We start from the raw sequence: 22,989 nt of genomic DNA, 5'->3' as shown, positions 1-22,989 counted from the left end.
CAGGTTGTGTAATACTGCCATCTCAGTCCCTTTCACTTAAAGTGGTACTCTGCCAGAAAACATCCTATTCAAATGGGGGGTCCAGCCGCTGGGGATCTCCGGGCTGGCCGGCAGCGCCAATGTCCGGACCACCTAGGCTTGGAGCTTCCATGTTCTTGACGTCACGCCATGCTAGCCATCACGCCTTCTCCCGTAGACATGAATGGAAGGGGTGTGGCGGGTGTAGTTGGCAGTCATCTGGCACAGAGCGGAGTTCGCTGCGTGCACCCGCTGATTGGGGTGCCACAGCAGAGAACGGCGGGACCCCCGCGATTAGACTTCTTATCCTTTGGATAGGGGAGAAGATGTTTTCCGGCAGAGTACCCCTTTAAGTGGAGCCAAGCTGCAATACCGGACATAACCTGTGGACGGGAAAGGTGCTGTTTGTGCAAGAAAGTTGCAGAGTGGGGTACTCCAGGGAACTGAACTTATCAGACACCTATCCTCTTTCCACAGGATAGGGGGGGTAGAGTCTTATTGTGGGAGGTCCAACTGCTGTGACCCACTGGGCCTCCTGTGTACGGCCCCGGCTACTTACCCGCCCTCGGCACTCTAGCCCCCACCTATCTGAACAAGAGCAAGTCATGGCCTGCTCAGCCAATTACCAGGGATAGGAATCTGGTAAGTTCAGTTCCCTGGAGTACCCCTTTTAATTAGGCTATAAAGCTAATATATGTCTCGGCTGAGGATTTGTTACAGTTGCATGTCGTTTAGGCAGTTCTTTAAGAACTAAACACTCTTGACTCCAGGCCGAGACCTTTCACCTGCACTGATACATTGTCACATACATCAGCAGCACAAAGCCTGATTGTATATACACAACAGAGGCTGGTCTACACTGGAAGCAACGGTAACAAACCCTCAGCAGTGAAAGAACTAGATCTGTACTTCTTTTTACACTATGGCGCTGCTGTTACACCCTCATGTTATCTATGAGATTACTTATTCTGTAGAGGTGTGTGGTGACCGATCCCTGTGCAGACTTCATTGTACAAATCTACCAACAGAGCTAACATGGCGGACAAGGAGATGGATTCCTGGTACATGTCCGCCTCGTAGCAATTCTCTGTTAGGGTGCGTTCACACACTATTACTATCAGCGGGTTTCATGCTGCGGAAAAGCTGCTGCGAGTGACACTACCATTGATTTGAATGGGTCCACAGACAGTCCGCAATAGTGTCAGATTTGCGGACTGTCCGCGGAACCATTTAAATCAATAGTAGCGTAACTCGCAGCGGGTTTCCTTAAAGGGGTACTCCGGTGTAAAACCCGTGTTGTTGTGTTTTTTTTTTTTTTTTTTTTTTTAAATCAACTGGTGCCAGAAAGTTAAATAGATCAGTAAATGACTTCTATAAAAAAAAATCTTAATCCTTCCAGTACTTATTAGCTGCTGAATACTACAGAAGAAAGTCTTTAATTTTTGGAACACAGAGCTCTCTGGTGACATCACGAGCACAGTGCTCTCTGCTGACATCTGTCCATTTTAGGAACTGTCCAGAGCAGCATATGTTTGCTATGGGGATTTTCTTCTACTATGGACAGAGATGTCAGCAGAGAGCACTGTGGTCATGATGTCAGCAGAGAGCTCTGTGTTCCAAAACTAAAATAATTTCCTCTGTAGTATTCAGCAGCTAATAAGTACTGGAAGGATAAAGATTTTTTTTTTAGATTTTTAGAAATAATTTACAAATCTGTTTAACTTTCTGGCACCAGTTGATTTAAAAAAAAGTTTTCCACCGGAGTACCCCTTTGAAAGGGCTTATCCAGGAAGAAAGCTAATTTCTTCCAAAAACAGTGCCACACCTCTCCTCAGGTTGTACATGGGTTTTCAGCTCATTTCTACTGGAGTAAATGGAGCCCAGCTGTAATACCAAATACAACCTGAGGATAGTTGTGGCGCTGTTTTTCTTCCCGTTTTAAAGTAGCAACAAAATTTTTCTGTCCTATTCCAGATTAGCAGGAACTAAGGGCTCCCTGTGACCGGATTAACAGGGCCCTTATTTACCAGTAATAGACTCCTTATAAACTCGGCGTCATATAATTTACTGCACGTCTGACGTCGGCTGGCGGTAAAATGGTTTTAGTAAAGTTTTTTTAATAGCAGTTGCCCATAGCAACCAGTCAGACTCCAGGTTTCGTTTTTGTGTAAATAAGCTTTCTGACTGGTTGCTATGGGCAACTGCTCCGGTGTCTTGGAATGACTCTTTGCCATTTATTCTTTGTTGGCCCATAGCAACCAATCACAGCTCTAGTTTCATTTTACCAGAGCAATGTGAGAGCTGAAAGCTGAGCTGTGATTCGTTGCTATGGGCAACAAAAAGTATTACTATAAGCGCAATAAATCTCCCACCGCTATTCGTATTTATTTGCCGTAAGTTGGTGCCGCATCTTATGTGCACAATCTTTGGCACGTTTTTGAATAAGCCGGTGTTTCCCAAACAGTGTTCCTCCAGCTGTTGCAAAACTACAACTCCCAGCATCCCCTGGACCAGTCTATTTGATACTTAATCACTTGGTTCTCTCAATGTGAGTGAAGTCTCATTATATCTTGGAGCCAGATTTTTATTATTAGCTAAGGGTATCCATCCCTATCCCTATAGCTATTTAGGGTTCCCCAGTGCGACAGTCAGTCCTTCTCCCTTGTCTCTTATATTACAGGGTATATAGGAGTAAATATAGACTAGGTTCCAGAGCGGGGCCGCCCTTATCTGGGCGTCAACTCCGCCTAGGTATAGGTATAGAACAGGGTAAAGAGAGGGAAAGTGGTGGCCAATCCATCTAAACTGGCCTATTACCCTCCTAGGTCCTTCACCCCCCCCCCCCCCCCCCCCCCTCTTCCCCACCTATACCCCATCCCTTATCTTGAGGTCATCTGTACTCTAGATAAGACTTTTTGTATCAACTACTTGATCGATATCATTTGCCTATAGGACTAATGGTAATTTTTTTTGAGATCATATAGACTCGTATTGCGTCTTCTTCTGCATGTGTATTTTTTCTTATTTGACAATTTTCTTCTCTTGTTTTTGTTTGATGGTTTGGGGATGATTCCCTATTTTAGCATACTCTATTAAAAGTTTTTAGTATTTTTCGGTGATCCCTACGTTTGATACACTAATAGAAATTGTAAATTCGGTGGTACTTCTTTCCGTGTTGCCCCTAGCAACCAATCAGAAACCATGTTTTATCTTTCCAGCGCGGTGTTGGGTATTACAGCTGATATAGAAGATTTGGCCGCCTCGTCCTCTGGGGCAGGTTTGGTACTTTATATATCCTTGTGAGGTTTAGCGCTGGACCAGGTATCAGTCACCAGCTGCCATGATTCCCCAGCAGCCGGTGATGCCAGGTGCCCGTCATAGGGGAGGGCGCTGCCGCCTCCATGACACGGTCTAGTTTCCACAATTACCACAGGGACCGGAAATCTTTTTCCATGTTCCTACAACTCGGCAGAGTAAAAGCTGAATGATTCACATGAATGACGTGACCCATTGGAAACAGTCCACCTGGTAAGGGGCCACTGGGCCCTATATAAGGCCTCACCCTGGAATGGCTGATAACAGGAAGCAATAGATCCTGCACTGCCTCAGTGCCCCTGTAAAAAGCCAGAATATGTGTTTATGTGGCTATAAATGTTTTCCTCACATCCGTCACTGTTGTCTTATCTTGGCCTCGCGGTCCCGACATGCCTTGCTGTGACTTGTGGTTTCACAATCATCCGCAGCATCTCACAGTAAAACAAACTTTATGAGATGTCACTTGATTCTTTTGTGGTGTTTACCATATGAAAGCTGATGGATACTGTACATGTACATCTTGTATACAGAATGAATGCTGTACTGATCCTGAGTTTTATATCCTGTATTATACTCCAGAGCTGCACTCACTATTCTGCTGGTGAGGTCACTGTGTACATACATTACATTACTTATCCTGTACTGATTCTGAGTTTTATATCCTGTATTATACTCCAGAGCTGCACTCACTATTCTGCTGGTGAGGTCACTGTGTGGACATACATTACATTACTTATCCTGTACTGATCCTGAGTTATATCCTGTATTATACTCCAGAGCTGCACTCACTATTCTGCTGGTGAGGTCACTGTGTGTACATACATTACATTACTTATCCTGTACTGATCCTTAGTTATATCCTGTATTATACTCCAGAGCTGTACTCACTATTCTGCTGGTGGGGTCACTGTGTACATACATTACTTATCCTGTACTGATCCTGAGTTATATCCTGTATTATACTCCAGAGCTGTACTCACTATTCTGCTGGTGAGATCACTGTGTACATACATTACTTATCCTGTACTGATCCTGAGTTATATCCTGTATTATACTCCAGAGCTGTACTCACTATTCTGCTGGTGAGGTCACTGTTTACATACATTACATTACTTATCCTGTACTGATCCTGAGTTATATCCTGTATTATACTCCAGAGCTGCACTCACTATTCTGCTGGTGAGGTCACTGTGTGTACATACATTACTTATCCTGTACTGATCCTTAGTTATATCCTGTATTATACTCCAGAGCTGTACTCACTATTCTGCTGGTGAGGTCACTGTTTACATACATTACATTACTTATCCTGTACTGATCCTGAGTTATATCCTGTATTATACTCCAGAGCTGTACTCACTATTCTTCTGGTGGGATCACTGTGTATATGCATTACTGATCCTGAGTTATATCCTGTATTATACTCCTATACTCCAGAGCTGTACTCACTATTCTGCTGGTGAGGTCACTGTGTACATACATTACATTACTTATCCTGTACTGATCCTGAGTTATATCCTGTATTATACTCCAGAGCTGTACTCACTATTCTGCTGGTGGGGTCACTGTGTCCATACATTACATTACTTATCCTGTACTGATCCTGAGTTATATCCTGTGTTATACTCCAGAGCTGTACTCACTATTCTGCTGGTGGGATCACTGTGTATATACATTACATTACTTATCCTGTACTGATCCTGAGTTATATTCTGTATTATACTCCAGAGCTGCACTCACTATTCTGCTGGTGGGATCACTGTGTATATACATTACATTACTTATCCTGTACTGATCCTGAGTTATATCCTGTGTTATACTCCAGAGCTGCACTCACTATTCTGCTGGTGGGATCACTGTGTATATACATTACTTATTCTGAGATATATCCTGTATTATACTCTAGACCTCCATTCACTGTTCTTCCAGCAATCACGGCTTGTCTGGTGCCTGTAAATATTTGCTTATGGCAGAATATCCAACCTTGGCTGTCGCTGACCTAACACCGGGCCAAGATTTCCAAGAAAAAGTCAACGTTTTTGTTCCTTTTCCACCCATCTTAAGTGAAGATATAAAACAGCTGTAGATCAGTGGTCTCAAACTGTGGCCCTCCAGATGTTGCAAAACTTCAACTCCCAGCATTCACTGCTTGTCTGGTTTTCCATAGTGCAGATTTCTTCTCACCAGATGTTGTACATGTATCTGATGAAATATCCTGCATTATTGAAGTTCAGCTAAGCCGTTACGGATGTGTCAGTCGCCAGGCTTGCTGACTGTGTCCAAGAACAACCAGCAGAATAGTGAATGCGGCTCTGGATTCCATTTTATGAAGAGAAATGTGTTGGAAGTGTGTTGTGCACTGTATCTTACTCGGTAATGTGCGGCTGAGTTAGAGATGTTGTAGACCAGTCGTCTCCAACCTGTGGACCTCCAGATGTTGCAAAACTACAACTCCCAGCATGCCCGGACAGCCGTTGGCTGTCCGGGCATGCTGGGAGTTGTAGTTTTGCAACATCTGGAGGTTCGCAGGTTTAAGACCACTGTTGTAGACCATCGCCCCATTGTGTCACAAAATACATGCCCCTATTGTTAGACATTACCCTTATGTACCTCTCTGTATCAGAGCTGGCACTATATATAATGTGTGTGTGTGTGTGTGTGTATATATATATATATATATGTGTGTGTGTGTGTGTGTGTGTGTGTGTGTGTGTGTGTGTATATATATATATATATATATATATATATATATATATATATATATATATATATATATATATATATAAAATTAGGTTATTTGTTGATCTCACACATTGTACATGTCCCTTGTGTCACGGTTATTGTCAATCTACTCCTAGATGAACTTTGTGTAGCCAAGCGAGTCTCGTAGACGTCACCCCCCCCCCCCCCCCATCACACCTTTTATAAGCTCCTATTGTAAAGTCAAGTTCTTGGAAACTGAGCTGAATGAGAGTCCCGGAGCTGTGGTGTTTGGATAGTCGGAGTCATGTTTCAGGCCTAAGGGCATGCTGGGATTTGAAGTTTTGCAACATCCGGAGGGCCACAGTTTGAGACCACTGGTCTACAGCTTTTGTAGATCTTCACTTAAATGAGCACTCTCATTAAAGATCATTTTTGCTATTGCACTCCTTATGGTATAAATCTTTCTAATGGACTTTGCTTAAAAAAAAAAAGTAAAAAAAAAAAAGGACATTTTCTAGGTTTTATTTGTGTTTTAAAAAAGCATTCCCCCCCCCTACCCCATCTCTTGCACAGACTTTAGACTCCTGCTGGCCTGGCAGAAGTCCAAAATGAGGAAGTTCAGTCTGGAGTGTTTAAGGGGGGTGCAGCCTTAGCCAATCATAGCTCATCTCACACTGAACTGCTCTGGGCATAGCAGAGTGATGCAGGAAGTTCTCCCCTGTATGGCTTCAGATGATGTCACGCCTGCTGGGGAACGCCCCTTCCCAGTCTGTGAATCTGACTGAGACTGAGCAGAAAATACAGAGAAATATCAAGGTAGAAAACTAAAAAATAATAAAAAATAAAGGCAGGCGGCGGTTTATCATGATGGGAGCAGTGAACTGGGAGGATTATATAACGTAACAAGGTTTTTATGGGTGGAAAAGGAGCACAACGTTGGTGGCCTTGACTTTTTGGTGGCCTTGTCTTTTTCTTGGAAATCTTGGCCCGGTGTTAGGTCAATGGCAGCCATGGTTGGATATTCTGCCATAAGCAAATATTCGGGAAGTGTTGGTCCATGTAGAACTTGGCACATGTGACCGTTCATGACTGATTCCCTCTCATTCTGCCAATACCTTTGATACCAGCTCTAAATCTCTCATAAACCATGGAACTGCTACGTGTGAACATAGCCTGATTTTAGTAGAGTTGTCTTGTTTTGGCGCAGTGGGAAGATATTGCTTCGGTGCTCATCTTGCCTATTTATAGTTTATGATGTGGTTCCTACTCTGCCCGGTTGAACGCAACTATGCAGGTCACTTATTTGTTTTGTTGAGTGCCATGTATTTGTGGGACAAGTAGTTGACGGACAGCCTCCACTATCAGCCATATTGGCTTTTACGCATGTTCGTCATTTGTAACCTTGTCTGGAGAAAGGCTTCACCCCTCTATCACTTCTCCATGGCGGTTTTTGTGCCATGACCTGAATCTGTTACTGGAGGAAAGTGTGAAAGGTGACCTGGTAACAGTCTATCAGCTATATTAAAGAGTACCTGTCATGATCTTGATAAATGTTATAATCCTCCCAGGTCACTGCCCCCATCATGATAAACCACCCCCGGCCTTTATTTTTATTTATTTTTTAGTTTTCTACCTTGATATTGCTCTGTGTTTTCTGCTCAGTCAGATTCACAGACTGGGAAGGGGCCTTCCCCAGCAGGCGTGATATCATCTGAAGCCATACAGGAGAGAACTTCCTCCCTCACTCTGCTACACACAGCCCAGAACAGTTCACTGTGAGATGAGCTATGATTGTCTAAGGCTGCACACAAACCCCTCAGCATTTCCTGATTTTGGACTTCTGCCAGGCCAGCCAGTCAGTCTATCAGTCTGTGCATGAGATGGGGGTAATGTGCTCTGGACAAGTAGGGAAACGCCTAGTGGCAGCTTTTTTAAACACAAAACATAGAAAACTTAATATTTTTTTTTTAACAAAGTACATTAGAAGGATTTTTTATTTACCATAAGGAGCGCAATAGCAAAAATTAGTTTTAATGACAGTGCCCATTTAATGCTGGGGAGTGTAGTCTACCAGTCAGAAAGGAAGTAGCTAGCTTCTCCTCCATGCTCTTAGGGATGCCCAGAACTGGCTGCCCTGGAGCCCAACAAGGCCCAGCCCTGAAGGACTCGAGATCAGGCTCTTATAATGGACACAATAATACACCTGTAACACGCTCGTATGAAACTGGCCAAGGCAAGATGAAAGTTATTTTTATTTTTTGGCCCCTTGAGACACAGACCTGAAGCAAGTTTTTGGGAGTGAGTTAGATTGTGATTTCTATTTGATGGCTTCCTATATGGCTCCAGAAGGTCAGGCCCCATGTGGGTTAAACAGCAGGTACAGGCATGGTAGTCAGTGACTCGTGCACGGTAGTTTGGATCTCTAGATCTGATCTTGTGGGCCGTATTGCATGTTCCTGTCCTTTCCTCAATTAACTTTATTCAGATGGCTAATGACTGCACATGGCTACATAGTGAAATAACTGAGATCTCCGTATTGTGGGTGACGCCTCGGCCCCCTGTTATTTCTGACAGGCCAGGTGGGGGTGACGTAGGCCTCGGCCCCCTGTTATTTCGGACAGGCCAGGTGGGGGTGATGTAGGCCTCGGCCCCCTGATATTTCTGACAGGCCAGGTGCGGGTGACTTAGGCCTCGGCCCCCGTTATTTCGGACAGGTCAAGTGGGGGTGACGTAGGCCTCAGCCCCCTATTATTTATGACAGGCCAGGTGGGGGGGTGACGTAGGCCTCGGCCCCCTGTTATTTTGAACAGGCCAGGTGGGGGGTGACGTAGGCCTCAGTCCCCTATTATTTATGACAGGCCAGGTGGGGGGTGACGTAGGCCTCGGCCCCCTGTTATTTTGAACAGGCCAGGTGGGGGGTGACGTAGGCCTCAGTCCCCTATTATTTCTGACAGCCAGGTGGGGGTGACGTAGCCCTTAGACCCCTGTTTTTTCGAACAGGCCGGGTGGGGGTGACGTAGGCCTCAGCCCCCTGTTATTTCGGACAGGCCGGGTGGGGGTGACGTAGGCCTTGGCCCCCTGATATTTGACAGGCCAGGTGGGGGTGACGTAGGCCTCGGCCCCCATGGTTTGCAGGCGCTGAGCGGTGGAGGCTTCCTGCAATTCTGTGGTGAGAGATCCAGTAAATAGGACAATGATCTGGGCTGGAAAAGACGTCAGCAGCTGTGACAGGAGGGAGAAGGGGGTGTGAGGAGAAAAGGCCTCTGTCATGGAGGAGGAGAACGCGGGGGGATAGCGAAAACTGAGAGGAGACAAAGCCATTAATATAATGATGAGGAGAAATATGAGGGAGACGATAGAAGTTGTGGGATGGAGATACAGGAATGCGGTATTATCCTCGGAGGAATGCGGTATTATCCTCCAGAAGAAGGTCCCATGAGGATGACACCGGTTCTGAGGAGTCATTCCAGCTGTCTACCCCGTGACACCCCCCATGCTGTTCCTAGACAGGCCGGAAATCAGGCGGGGACCAACAGTGCCCTAAATATATATATTTTGTCATCACTTCTCCCCAAGAATTGTATGTTCTGTGCGCAAACCCTCCTAAAAGTCCCAGAATGTGCCATGTTGGCCTCCTAGTGATCTGCAACCTGTACCGCAGCTAGGCTTGCCACCTTTCTTGGGGGGGAAAAAAAATATCGGCTATGCTAATTTGCATAGTTAATTATATATGCGTGACATCACAGGATACACCTATACGGGGAAAATTTGTCCTATTCTGACCCCTATAACTTTATTTCTCCTTATACGGGCCTGTATGAGGGCTCATTTTTTGCGCCCTGGTCTGTAGTTTTTAACAGTACCACTTTTGTTTTTAATGTAATTTTTTTGATCACTTTTCATTTATTTTTTATTAAATTCTGGAGTTGTGGTTACTAACTACAACTCCCAGCATGCCCTGATACAGCCTGTGGCTCAACAGTTGCCCTAGACAAAAAATACAACTGGACTATATAGTAGTATATAGTATAGGTCAGTGTTTCCCAACCAGTGGTGCCTCCAGCTGTTGCAAAACTACAACTCCCAGCATGCCCGGACAGCCGTTGGCTGTCCGGGCATGTTGGGAGTTGTAGTTTTGCAACAGCTGGAGGGCACCGCTCTGGTTGGGTAACACTGGTATAGGTTACAGATGAGTGAACTTACAATAAATTCGATCCGGTGGGCTGGAAAAGGTGGATACAGTCCTAGGAAAGAGTCTCCTAGGACTGTATCCACCTTTTCCAGCCCACGGGAGCACCGGAAAGCTGAACTAATTCCTGCAGGAAAAGTCAGCAACTGCCAAGCCGAGAAGTTCGTGACGAATCGAATTTACTGTAAGTTCGCTCATCTCTAGTTATGGTGCAACATTCCGGGAGTTGGAGGATTGCTTGGATAAATACCGTCCAGGGTGTTGCGCCGGTATTTTTTTAAATATAAAAATACCGGCCGGGTGGTCAAAATACCGGATGTGCCAGTAAAATACTGGTCAGGTGGCAACCCTAACCGCAGCTGGGTGCAGGGGTGTAACTATAGGGGGTGCACAGAGACCTAAAGGACCCATAGCGCTCTCTATATGATGAAGCCAGCACCATAAATGAATGGCAATTACACAGATTTATACAGCCGAGCAGGGGATGTGTTTCTGCATCCCTAATTTATTAGGCTTTTTCCATTATGGATGCTTTTTATTGTAATTTTTTTAATTTTTTTTATAGCAGACTAGCGGAGTACCCGGTGTTGCCCTGTCTTCCTACCTAAACCTTGTGGGAGAGAAGAAGCAATGCAGTACTTAAAATGTTTTTTTTTTATTTATTTAAATTTTTTTTTGCCTTTAACTGCACTTGGCCTATAGCTTGTTTTCACACCCCTTTAATCAATCAATAATAAATGATGCCATTTCAGGAAATACAGCAGCTAAGTGACATCTCTTCATGTTTCCAATATGGCTGCTTCACCAGACCGAAAATCTCTTCAGGGAACTTGGAAAGCTTGGGGAGTACTGTGAGCCCTGCATTGTGCATTGCCTGCTACCCAGCTTTCCCGTTCTCCTAAAGAGAATATCTGTCTGGTAAATTAGCCATATTGGAGCTCTGCAAGAAACTGGAAAAGCTGAGTGGCCCAGCAGTCATCGACTGCTCCTCTTCCCTGCACCCTCACTACAGCAGTGCTGCCATGTCATTTTTTTTTTTTTTGCCCCACTCACTGATGTATTTTCTTCCCTGCCCTATCCCCTCTCCCTGCCTCCACACTATTTTCTGCACCTGCCTGCCGGACAGATAAATCATACTTTACCATGATGTTGGCCCGAGGCAGGATGCTTTAACCCCTTAATGACGAGTGCCGTAAATGTACAGCGGTGCATATTGTCACTTTGCGCACAGCGCCGCTGTCTCCGGACGTGGTGATTGGAATGGGATGGCAGCTGATAGATATCATATCGCCATGTCGGCTTTTCCGTGCTGATGGTGTCTCTGGTGACCCGATCGCCTGGAAAGTGGGGGCGGGGTTAAAGTTGAGATCCCCGCTCTGCCTGCCCCTGGAAGTCCGGGCAGAGCGGGGTAAAGACTATTACCAATGGCAGACAGCGGGAGGACGGCGACAGAAGAATGCAGGCGGCAGAGACAGAGGCAGCAGTGAAGATCTTCACTGCTGCCTTGTAGTTTCACAACTACAGTTTTGCAACATCTGGAGGGCTACAGTTTGGAGACCACTGTATAGTGGTCTCCAAACTGTGCACTTCCAGATGTTGCGAAACTACAACTCTCAGCATGCCCTTCGGCTGTCCGGGCATGCTAGGAGTTGTAGTTTTGCAACAGCTGGAGGCACACTGGTTGGGAAACACTATTTGTTACCTAACTTAGTGTTTCCTAACCAGTGTGCCTCCAGCTGTTGCATAACTACAACTCCCAGCATGCACGGTCTGTCAGTGCATGCTGGGAGTTGTAGTTTTGCAACAGCTGGAGGTTTTACAGCGAGTTTCCCGCTTTAAGTTTGAGCTGCAGCAAATTTCCCGCCGCAGCTCAAACTCCCAGCAGGAAACTCTCTGTAAACCCCCACCCGTGTGAATGTACCCTAAAAAGACTACACAAAATAAAGAGTCAAACACTACATATAAAATATACCCCTACACAGTTGCACTCATCCCCCCCCCCCCCCCCAATAAAAAATAAAAAAATGTCTCTTAAAACAGTGTTTCGAAAACGGAGCCTCTGGCTGTTGCAAAATAACTCCCATTATTACCGGACAGCCATTGACTGGAGGCACCCTGTTTGGGGAACACTGCTGTAGGGTATTTTGGTATTGGAGGCAAGTCTCCACTGTTCTGGTAGCACGGGGGGCTTTGTAAACGCACTTGGCCCCCGACTTTCATTCCAAGCAAATTCTCTCTCCAAAGGCCCAATGGCGCTCCTTCTCTTCTGAACATTGTAGTGCTCCCGCAGAGCACTTTACATCCACATATGGGGTATTTCCAAAATTTTGAACACTTTCTTCTATTACCCCGTGTAAAAAAAAAAAAAAAATAATAATACTAACACCAGTATTTTAGTGGAATTAATTTTTAATTTTTTCATTTTTACTTTCAACTTTAGTGAAAATGTGTCAAATACCTGTGTTTTTTTTTTTCCTGTTCTGGCACCATAGGGGCTTCTTAAATGAGACATGCCCCCCCAAAAACCATTTCAGCAGAATTTGCTTTCCAAAAGCCAAATGTTGCTCATTCCCTGTCCCTGTCAGCTCTCAGGGTACGGGAACAGATTTAAAAGCCTTGCGCGCGGCTAACGTAGTACTACGCAGATAGCGTAGGGCTAACGTAGGCAGCGCTATTTGCATAGTACTGCGCGCGAGGCTTTTAAATCTGTTCCCGTACCCTGAGAGCTGACAGGGACGGGGAACAGAGCCGCGCTCGGCATTCTTGTGACACCGCTAGTGGGCACAGGGGCTCCGCTAGCGGTGATGGTAGCGATCGCGGGGGGCACATTTGACACCGCTAGTGGGCACAGGGACCCCGCTAGCGGTGATGGTAGCGATCGAGCTCGCGGGAGGCATTCTTGTGACACCGCTAGGGGCACATGGATCCCGCTAGCGGTGGGGATTGATCGTGCTGGCTGACAGGCGCAGCGGGGGGACACAGTATAATCCATCTGGAGGGTGGGGGAGGGGCCCGACCGGTATAGCGGTTTGGGCAAAAATCCATACCGTGGGAGAAAAAAAACGGTATCCGGTTCATACCGGTATACCGCCCAGCACTAACATATGTTAAAAATCAAGATAAGATAGATGGGGGGAGGAGAAAGGGTGTGTGTGTGTGTGTGTGTGTGTGTATATATATATATATATATATATATATATATATATATATATATATATATATATATATATATATATATATATATATATATATATACAATGTGTATATAATACAGGAATATGGGTGCACTACTGTGGTAGATGTGTACAGTGACATTGGCTATCCCTCAACACTGATGTTAAAATTTAGACATTCGCCAGTATATCCTTATATGAAGGACATACCAGAGCCCGCACACCAAAGCCAAGGTTTCTCAAATGGCACGGGACCTAACACTAACCTACCTGTGCATGATGAGCAAAACAGGGGCCAGTGGGCAATTATGTGTGTGTGTGTGTGTGTGTGTGTAGATAGATAGATAGATAGATAGATATAGATATATATATATATATATCTATATCTATATCTATATATATATATCTCTATCTATTATATTGTGTGTGTAATTAATATAATATAATTTATTATCATATAATATATAATTCACCGAAGCTTATTGGTACAGCTCACCCTCCCGTCTAGACCGCGGCACGGACGAGACCGGACCCAGGTCTCCTGGAGTAAATTGACAAAGGCAAAGTCCAGCACAGTGTCAAAGCAATACATGGGGTTTATTCAGCAATCAGCCAACATGGAGAACAGGTGACGCTTTTCGGCCACGGTAAGTAGCCTTAGCCATACAATGAAAAGACATTTGTGAATGATATTTATAGGGGAAGAGGTGGGGTCACCACCCACAACAAAGTTTCCTCCTTTACAACAAAGATAAAAAAATCGCAATGAACCATACATATAGGGTGAATATACTTGTACACTATGGGGGAGATTTATCAAAACCTGTCCAGGGGAAAAGTTGCCCAGTTACCCATAGCCACCAATCAGATCGCTTCTTTCATGTTCAACAAGGCCTCTGCAAAATTAAAGAAGCGATCTGATTGGTTGCTATGGGCAACGCAGCAACTTTTCCCCTGGACAGGTTTTGATAAATCTCCCACATAGTGTACAAGTATATTCACCCTATATGTATGGTTCATTGCGATTTTTTTAATCTTTGTTGTAAAGGAGGAAACTTTGTTGTGGGTGGTGACCCCACCTCTTCCCCTATAAATATCATTCACAAATGTCTTTTCATTGTATGGCTAAGGCTACTTACCGTGGCCGAAACGCGTTGCCTGTTCTGCTACTTACCGTGGCCGAAAGGCGTTGCCTGTTCTCCATGTTGGCTGATTGCTGAATAAACCCCATGTATTGCTTTGACACTGCGCTGGACTTTACCTTCTTTGTGTGTGTGTGTGTGTATATGTATGTATATATATATATATATGTATGTATATATATATATATATATATATATATATATATAATGTGTGTGTATATTATAATGTAATTATATATATATATATTACATTATAATATACACACACATTATATATATATATATATATATAATGTGTGTGTATATTATAATGTAATTATATATATATATATTACATTATAATATACACACACATTATATATATATATATATATATATATATATATATATATATATATATATATATAATGTGTGTGTGTATATTATAATGTAATTATATATATATATATATATATATATATATATATATATATATATATAATGTAATTATAATTATATATATATATATATTATAATTATTATTATTATTATATTATATATAATATATACCTTAGAACTATTATTTTTACACAAAATCTGATTGCTATGGCACAAAGCAGCGAGGAAATTCTTGGCCTGAATAGTAATAGGCTACAGACTGGATCCTTCTCTTAGGCTGCATTCACATCTCGTTTTTGCAATACGGTTGCCGTATCCGGTTTCGGGGGAAAAAAAAAGTATTGAACCGTATTTCAAACCGTATACATAGACATTACATTGACAACCGTAGCATCCGGTTGCGTCCGTTTTGCTTCATTTACGGTTGTATGCGTTTTTTTTCCGCACACAAATTTGTAGTCTACTACGGTTTGAAGTCCGGTTGAAAAACCGTATCCAAACTGTGTACGGTTATTTTAAAATGGAGTTCTATGGTAACCGTATCTAACCGTATGTGCGTACGGTTCCATCCGGTTTGCACAATACAGTTTTTCTTCTTTTTTTTTTTTTTTTGGGGAAATTCAATAAAAAAAGAACTTTATTTAAAATGTTGACAAACATAAAACCATATCCGTTTTTTTTTTTTCCAAGGAGAACGTATGCAAACGGACATCCGTTTTCAAACCGTATACGGTTTAAAAACGTGAGGAGGCATATACGGTTGCATATATTTCGGTCCGGTTTGGAGACATATATGTTTTTTTGTACAGAAACGGGATACGGGACCCGTATTGCAAAAAACGAGAGGTGAATGCAGCCTTACGCCATATTACCAACCTTAACTGGAAGAATCGGTCTCTCTCCTAGTCCTGGCTGGGTGGGCACTGATCAGTGAGTGGGGGAGGCGCTCTGGCAGCGGTCATGGCGCATCATTGTTTGGCTGCCGTATTAATCAGATTTTTCCCAAATTACATTTTAGGAGGAAAATCCCGCAGTGTTCCGGTGCTAGACTAACCTGTCGCCATTCTCTCTGCAGGTATTCTGTCAAGCTCTGTGTGATGTCATCAAATGTCGTCAAAGCTGCTTCTCCATTGGCTAGCGCTGTGACAGGTAAGAACCCAGCTTAAAATTAGAGGGGGTTGGGTGTTGTCTCGCTAGACTATGACCCACCCATCTGGTCCTTCTGTTTCTCCATTGCCAAATGAAATTGACTGTGTTTGCCAAAGGAACTCCCCGATATTGTCAGGACTGTGTCTAATCCAGTGTTTTCCAACCAGGGTGCCTCCAGCTGTTGCAAAACTACAACTCCCAGCACGCCCGGACAGCCATCGGCTGTCCGGGCATGCTGGGAGTTGTAGTTTTGCAACAGCTGGAGGCACCCTGGTTGGGAAACACTGTTCTTATATTCACTTTTGTTCCTGCATCCTTTTTCTCTAATGCTTTATACTGCAGCTCTACTCCTTCATATTGGCTGATGTAAATAAGCCAACATGATTTTTGGTATCGCAACAATTAATACTCTTTCCCTGTCATACTCTGGGCCTTAAAGGAGTAGTCCAGTGGGGACTCAGTGGTTAACAACTTATCCCTTATCCTAAGGATAGGGGATAAGTTGCAGATCGCGGGGGGTCCGACCGCTGGGGCCCCCCCTGCGATCTCCTGTACGGCGCCCCGACAGCCCACGGGAAGGGGGCGTGTCTACCTCCGCACGAAGCGGCAGCCGACACGCCCCCTCAATACAACTCTATGGCAGAGCCGAAGCGCTGCCTTCGGCAATCTCCGGCTCTGCCATAGAGATGTATTGAGGGGGCGTGTCGGCCGCCGCTTCGTGCGGGGGTCGATACACGCTATCTGGCCGGAGAGCCGGGGCCCCGTACAGAGAGATCGCAGGGGGCCCCAGCGGTCGGACCCCCTCACCCGCGATCTCAAACTTATCCCCTATCCTTAGGATAGGGGATAAGTTTTTCACCACTGGACTAACCCTTTAAGCTCTGTCCCGGTCCTTCCATACACATGAACGCTCTGACCAGCCGAGCGCTTCTGGTGGCGGCTTATTTCTTTAAAAGGGAACTCCGGTGGGGGGAAAAAAGCTCATATCAACTGGCTTCAGAAAGTTTAAACAGATTTGTAAATTACTTCTAAAAATAAAAATAAAAAAAATTAATCCTTCCAGTACTTATCAGCTGCTGTATGCTCCAGGGGAAAGTTGTGAAGTTCTTTCCTGCTCTCTGCTGACACCTCTGTCTCTCTCACGAACTGTCCAGGGCAGGAGCAAATCCCCATAGCAAAACTCTCCTGCTCTGGACAGTTCCTGACATGGACAGTAGAGACGAGCGAACTTACAGTAAATTCGATTCGTCACGAACTTCTCGGCTCGGCAGTTGATGGCTTCTGCATAAATTAGTTCAGCTTTCCGGTGCTCCGGTGGGCTGGAAAAGGTGGATACAGTCCTAGGAGACTCTTTCCTAGGAATGTATCCACCTTTTCCAGCCCAGGGGAGCACCGTAAAGCTGAACTAATTTACGCAGGAAAAGTCATCAACTGCCGAGCCGAGAAGTTCGTGGCGAATCGAATTTACTGTAAGTTCGCTCATCTCTAATGGACAGAGGTGTCAGCAGAGAGCACTGTGATCAGATTGGAAAGGACTACACAACTCCATCTGGAGCATACAGCAGCTAAGTACTGGAAGGGTTAAGATTTTTTTTTTAATTTTTTAATAGAAGTAATTTACAAATCAGTTTTAACTTTCTGGCACCAGTTGATTAAAAAAAAAAAAAAAAACTAAAAAAATAAAACTGAGTACCCCTTTAAGGATAAAAGAATTGGGCAGTTGATATGTAACATGCCCGATCCTTCCTCCAGCGACATCGTCTGTTGGGAGCCCTCCATACATGCATCATTTAGTTTAACCAAAATCATCAGGTTTGAATAACTTCCTTTAAGGGTTACTCTGCTTGCCAGCGTCCGGAACTCAATGTTCCGAACGCTGGGTGCGGGCTTCCGTGATCACGACCGCCCCCTTGTGATATCACGCCCCCCTCCTTGACTCTCCGCCCCCTCAATGAAAGCCTATGGGATGGGGGTGCGACGGCCGTTACGCCCCCTACCATAGACTTGCATTGAGGGGGCGGGACGTGACGTCACGTGGGCGTGATGTCACGAGGGGGCGGGCGTGAACACGGAAGCCCGCACCCAGCATTCGGAACATTGAGTTCCGGGCGCTTGGGAGCGGAGTAACCCTTTAATGTGGGGGGGCTTTAGGTTCACGTTCACCCAGATGCAACATCTGGGTTTCCTTCAAGTCTTCCTCCACTTTCCTTCACAAACATGATGTATAAATTGGCTCTGATGCCAGATGAGGGAATTGTCCCTCTGGGACTGACGTGAGTGCTTTGTGCCAGCCCTATACAAATTTAGGAAGTAAATTAAGCTAAAGACTCATCGGAGAGTCTGACAGATCCCTCATGGATAGGTATAATGGAAATCTTCAATTTATTCTGGAGTTCCCCTTTATGATCCCCCTCCCTCTAGCACTGACCGAGGACTGGGCATTGACTTATGTCTCAGGCCGAGCCAGGAACAGGCTACAAAGAATAATCCTTAGGTCTATAATCAGGGTTTTCCATGTAGGGTGCCTCCAGCTGTTGCAAAACTAGAACTCCCAGCATGCCCGGACAGCCTTCGGCTGTCCGGGCATGCTGGGAGTTCTAGTTTTGCAACAGCTGGAGGCACCCTGGTTGTGAAACACTGGTGTATATACTCTACCTTTTATGGATTGTGCCTCATATCAATCCTTAAGACTCAGCAGGGGCTATAACCGTGCCCACCACCATGCCACTGAGTTTATGAAGAATTGGCAGCCGCCTGCATTGTCCTCCTCACCGTGTCTGGCCTCTGACTCCCTTATTACAGAATAACTTGGCAGACGGGCAGCTGTTATAAGGGTGAGAGAGATACCAGGCTGATGGCCGCTCCGGGATCTGGCAGGGAGAATTATTTTAACGAAAGCAGAAGAGAAAGGGGCATGGAGTCCGGTCAGGTGTGCCGGGCATTTAGCAAGACCTGATGCTAACCCTTTAAAGGGGTTCTCCACCATAAGGGGATTTTAGTACGTACCTGGCAGGCAGTAATGGACATACTTAGGAAGGGTCTGCGCTTGTCTTGGGGCTAAATGGCCATGTTGTGAGATTACCACTGTGGCTAGCTTTGTGTGAACTGGTATTTCCTGTTCGAGTTTTCTCTTTTGCCTACAAATCCCATAATTCCATTTTCCTCCCTTCCACACATCAGCCACCCCACCCATTGAAACATAAATGAGCTGCATCCATCATAAATGAGCTGTATCCATTGCAGTGCAATGGTCTCCAACCTGTGGCTTTTCAGCTGTTGCTCAACTACAATTCCCAGCATGTCCTGGCAGCCTGTAGTAAACCCAGCGGGCTCTGTTCACTGCATATATGGTGGGGGTACCAAGAATTTAACTGCCGTGGGGGAAATACCATGGGTCAGACCCCCTCCAGCCTTTACAAAACTCCAACTCTAAGCAGCTAGAGGCATCCTGATTGGAAAAACACTGGTCTGTGCAGTTCAGCATGGAGTGTGCTTTATGGCAGCTGCAATGACCCTAGAAATTGACCGTTTTCTTAAATAAAGACTATGGCCTCCTAGTGACTACAGTGACAGGGGAGCTGCAAACAGTCTTGTGTAAATAGTGTTGCTATGCCGCCTTAATACGGTCTGCAGCTGTACAATAGAGCTGTCATTAATTTGCTTACTCTGTAATGAGAAGAGGAGATGACTCTGCTCATTCTGTCCTATTCTATACAGTAAAGCTGACAAGGGACAGCTACAGAAAGCAGGAAGTCAACCTATTGTGTGTGTTCCAGAGTAAAAAAAAAGCAATATTTCAAGGCTATTTTATTTTATTTTTTTTTTTTTTTTTCTGTAGATAGCCACATATAAAATCAAACAGCATGTCCCTTTAGGGATATGTCGACACTCCCGTGGAATCTGCGGTGGTGCACACGGTAGGGTAAAGCCACAAATAGAAGATAGATGATACCCAGCACTCACCAGTAATGCACAGTGAAGACTTCTTATGCCATAGTGTAGTACAAGGACGGGTTTCGGTGTGGGAGCCTTCCTCAGCTGTCTGCCTACGGCAGACAGCTGAGGAAGGCTCCCACACCGAAACCCGTCCTTGTACTACACTGTGGCATAATAAATGTTCACTGTGCATTACTGGTGAGTGTTGGGTATCCTCTTTCTTCTTCCTTTCTGATGATAACACCCCCTTACAAGAGTCCATATGAAGGTTGACAATTAATGTAAACTGCTGCAGGCACCTTGGTTGGGACACACTGATAGGCCATCAATTAAGAGACCTGTAAAATATCCGGCATCAGAAGGGTTAACCACAGTCGCGGAGCTGTAGAGTATTAATACTTTATGGCTCCTCAGTTAGGAGAAAAAAATGTAATTTCATTGCAGACATTAATTTGGAGCTTCTATGCAGCCGGAGATCCCCCCCCAGGGTTCAGATTTCAGAGGTGAGAGCGGAGTTGCACTTGGCCAGGACCCAGCCGGCAGTCACATGACCTGGTCTGGGCACCAGGAGCGGCAGCAACAAAAATGTCAAAGGGCTAACACATGAGCACAAAAGAGGGATTGACTGAGGTCCCCGGGTGGCACGGATCAGCGCGGAGGGAGGGTATGGGGGGTTCATAGTGGGGATTTAAAGGGGTATTCCGGTGAAAAACTTTTTATTTTATTTTTTTAAATCAACTGGTGCCAGAAAGTTAAACAGATTTGTAAATTACTTCTATTAAAAAAAATCTTAATCCTTCCAGTACTTATTAGCTGCTGAATACTACAGAGGAAATTCTTTTCTTTTTGGAACACAGAGCTCTCTGCTGCTATCACTACCACAGTGCTCTCTGCTGACATCTCTGTCCATTTTAGGAACTGTCCAGAGCAACATATGTTTGCTATGGGGATTTTCTCCTGTAGTATTCAGCAGCTAATAAGTACTGAAAGGATTAAGATTTTTTAATAGAAGTCATTTACAAATCTGTTTATCTTTTTGGCACCAGTTGATAAAAAAAAAATAAGTTTTCCACCGGAGTACCCCTTTAACTCCAGTAATATAGCAACGCTATGGGTTAGGCCAGATATAATGTCACTTACATGGAGAGGACAGGGCAAAGCCGCAGGTAAGATGATCAGATACGGGTGCGCTACTTAACGGCGAGATAAGGGAGCGTTATCTGAGTGCGGCCCAGGCGTGGTTACACCGCGTGCATGGATTCGCTCCCCGCAGCTCTGTAAGTGCATTTACTCGCTTTCAATGCACTTAGAACCAATTTTATTTAAGGTCACGACGAGGAGAATTTTTAGCGTACCGCAATACGACCTGAGCGGAAGTGATCTGTGTGTATGGATATAGTGCACAGTGACAAACATGCCGCCTGTATACTCTCTATATACTCAGCCGTATCTTATCATTATTGGCTGCGTATTTGGTTGAGAAACTACAACTCCCAGCATGCGCTCATGGCAAGTCTTTGGGTCTTCTTCTGTACAAGCTTTTATTCAGCCATTGCCTACATGCAATCTGTTTTTGGGACTTCTATGGTCAACTGCCATGTGGAGTGCCACCCAGCTTTCCCAGATTCCTAACTGGAAAAAGAACACAGAATTCTCTCAGAACACAGAATTTGAACGCAACTTAAAGGGATACTCTGCTAGAAAAAAAAAAAAAAAAAAAAAATCTTATCCCCTATCCTTTTGGATGTCTGATTGCTGGGGACCCCCGCCATCTGGTGGCCTCCGGAACACGGAAGCTTGGAGATTCCGTATTCGGCACGCCTCCTCCTATAGACATGAATGGAGGGGACGTGGCGGCTGTAGTCGGCAGTCACCCAGCACAGAGCATAGTTCGCTCTGTGTACGGGTGACTGGGGTGTCACGCCTGAGGGGGTCCCTTGCAATCAGACATCTTATCCCCCTATCCTAAGATGTTTTGGGGCGGATTACCCCTTTAAGCCCCATTGATTTCAATGGGAATGCCCAAGGCAGAAATTCTGCTCAATAGGCATAAAATGATGTGTGAACATTCTCACTGCCGGCCTAATCCACGAGTCCGTTAGGTAATACAGTATTTTTTTCTGTGGTTTTGGAGAAATTGGCTTCTATACGGGCTCGTTCCCGCTCCAGAATTTCCGCTAGCAGAGTCCCATTCATCTCAATGACCTTCTGCTGCTCAGTTAACACTATGGAAGTTCTGCAGCCAAAGTTTTGATGTAAGTCTTCAATTTTCCGGCACGCGCTGTAGTGATTGGGATGTCGCTTACTGTCTGCGGACATTAAAGGGGTTATTAAACGTATCCCCCAGCCCCAGGATAGGGGATAAGTGTCTGATCGTGGGGGTCCGACTGCTGGGACTTCCTGTAATTTCCAGTACAAGTCCTGTCCCTCCCTGCTGAGCGCTCTGGCCCCCACCTTCGGAGACGAGCTGGTCTGGGCAGTGGGGGTACCATGTGTTGGACCTCTTTCAGCCTTTGCAAAACTACAACTCCCAGCATGCTGGGAGTTGTAGTTTTGAAACAGCTGGAGGCACTCTAATTGGGACAGGTTAGGATTTCAGAGGTATCCCCCCATCGCATAGCGGTGGTTTCGCCAATCACCAGCTGAGGCAGGAAACCACAGTGGTCGGTGATTGGCTGAGCTGCCCATCAATGGCGAGACCAATTTGTCACACTGAGGAATTGGAGAGGAATTTCCACGAGTAATTCTGCTCCCTTATTCCTCTCCAATTCATTCAGCAGTGCCAAACCCCATAGTATTTAGTTAACTTTCCTCTCCTCAGTTCACACTGTGGAAATTCTGCTAGCGGAATTCTGTCACAGAATTCCGTTCCGCATGAAGAATCCGCATGAAATCGCCTCCTAACCCCATTGAAGTGAATGTAAAAAATGTTGGCAGTCTGCCACGCTTCCGAGCGGAATTCCCCCCTTTTACTTTGTGTTCTATC

At 45.0% G+C, this 22,989-nt stretch overlaps 1 protein-coding gene across 5 annotated transcripts in view; it reads left to right on the top strand.

The window, feature by feature from the left end:
- Nucleotides 1–22,989, top strand: part of AGPAT1 (1-acylglycerol-3-phosphate O-acyltransferase 1) — a 49,903-nt gene that overhangs the window by 6,451 nt on the left and 20,463 nt on the right. For 2 of the 5 annotated variants that reach the window (XM_056539358.1, XM_056539357.1), the window contains one exon: nucleotides 15,994–16,067. In XM_056539358.1, the coding sequence (XP_056395333.1) occupies nucleotides 16,016–16,067 (52 nt within the window). In that variant the 5' untranslated portion in view covers nucleotides 15,994–16,015. Of the gene's footprint in view, nucleotides 1–2,312; nucleotides 2,412–2,544; nucleotides 2,567–14,388; nucleotides 14,408–15,993; nucleotides 16,068–22,989 lie in introns of those variants that run through there. The other 3 variants (XM_056539354.1, XM_056539355.1, XM_056539356.1) reach the window with 3 other exon arrangements.

Source organism: Hyla sarda, chromosome 9 (assembly GCF_029499605.1).
Source record: "Hyla sarda isolate aHylSar1 chromosome 9, aHylSar1.hap1, whole genome shotgun sequence".
Classification (NCBI taxonomy): domain Eukaryota; kingdom Metazoa; phylum Chordata; class Amphibia; order Anura; family Hylidae; genus Hyla; species Hyla sarda.
The sequence above is the reverse complement of the archived record's forward strand: the minus strand, read 5'-3'. Positions and strand labels throughout refer to the sequence as shown.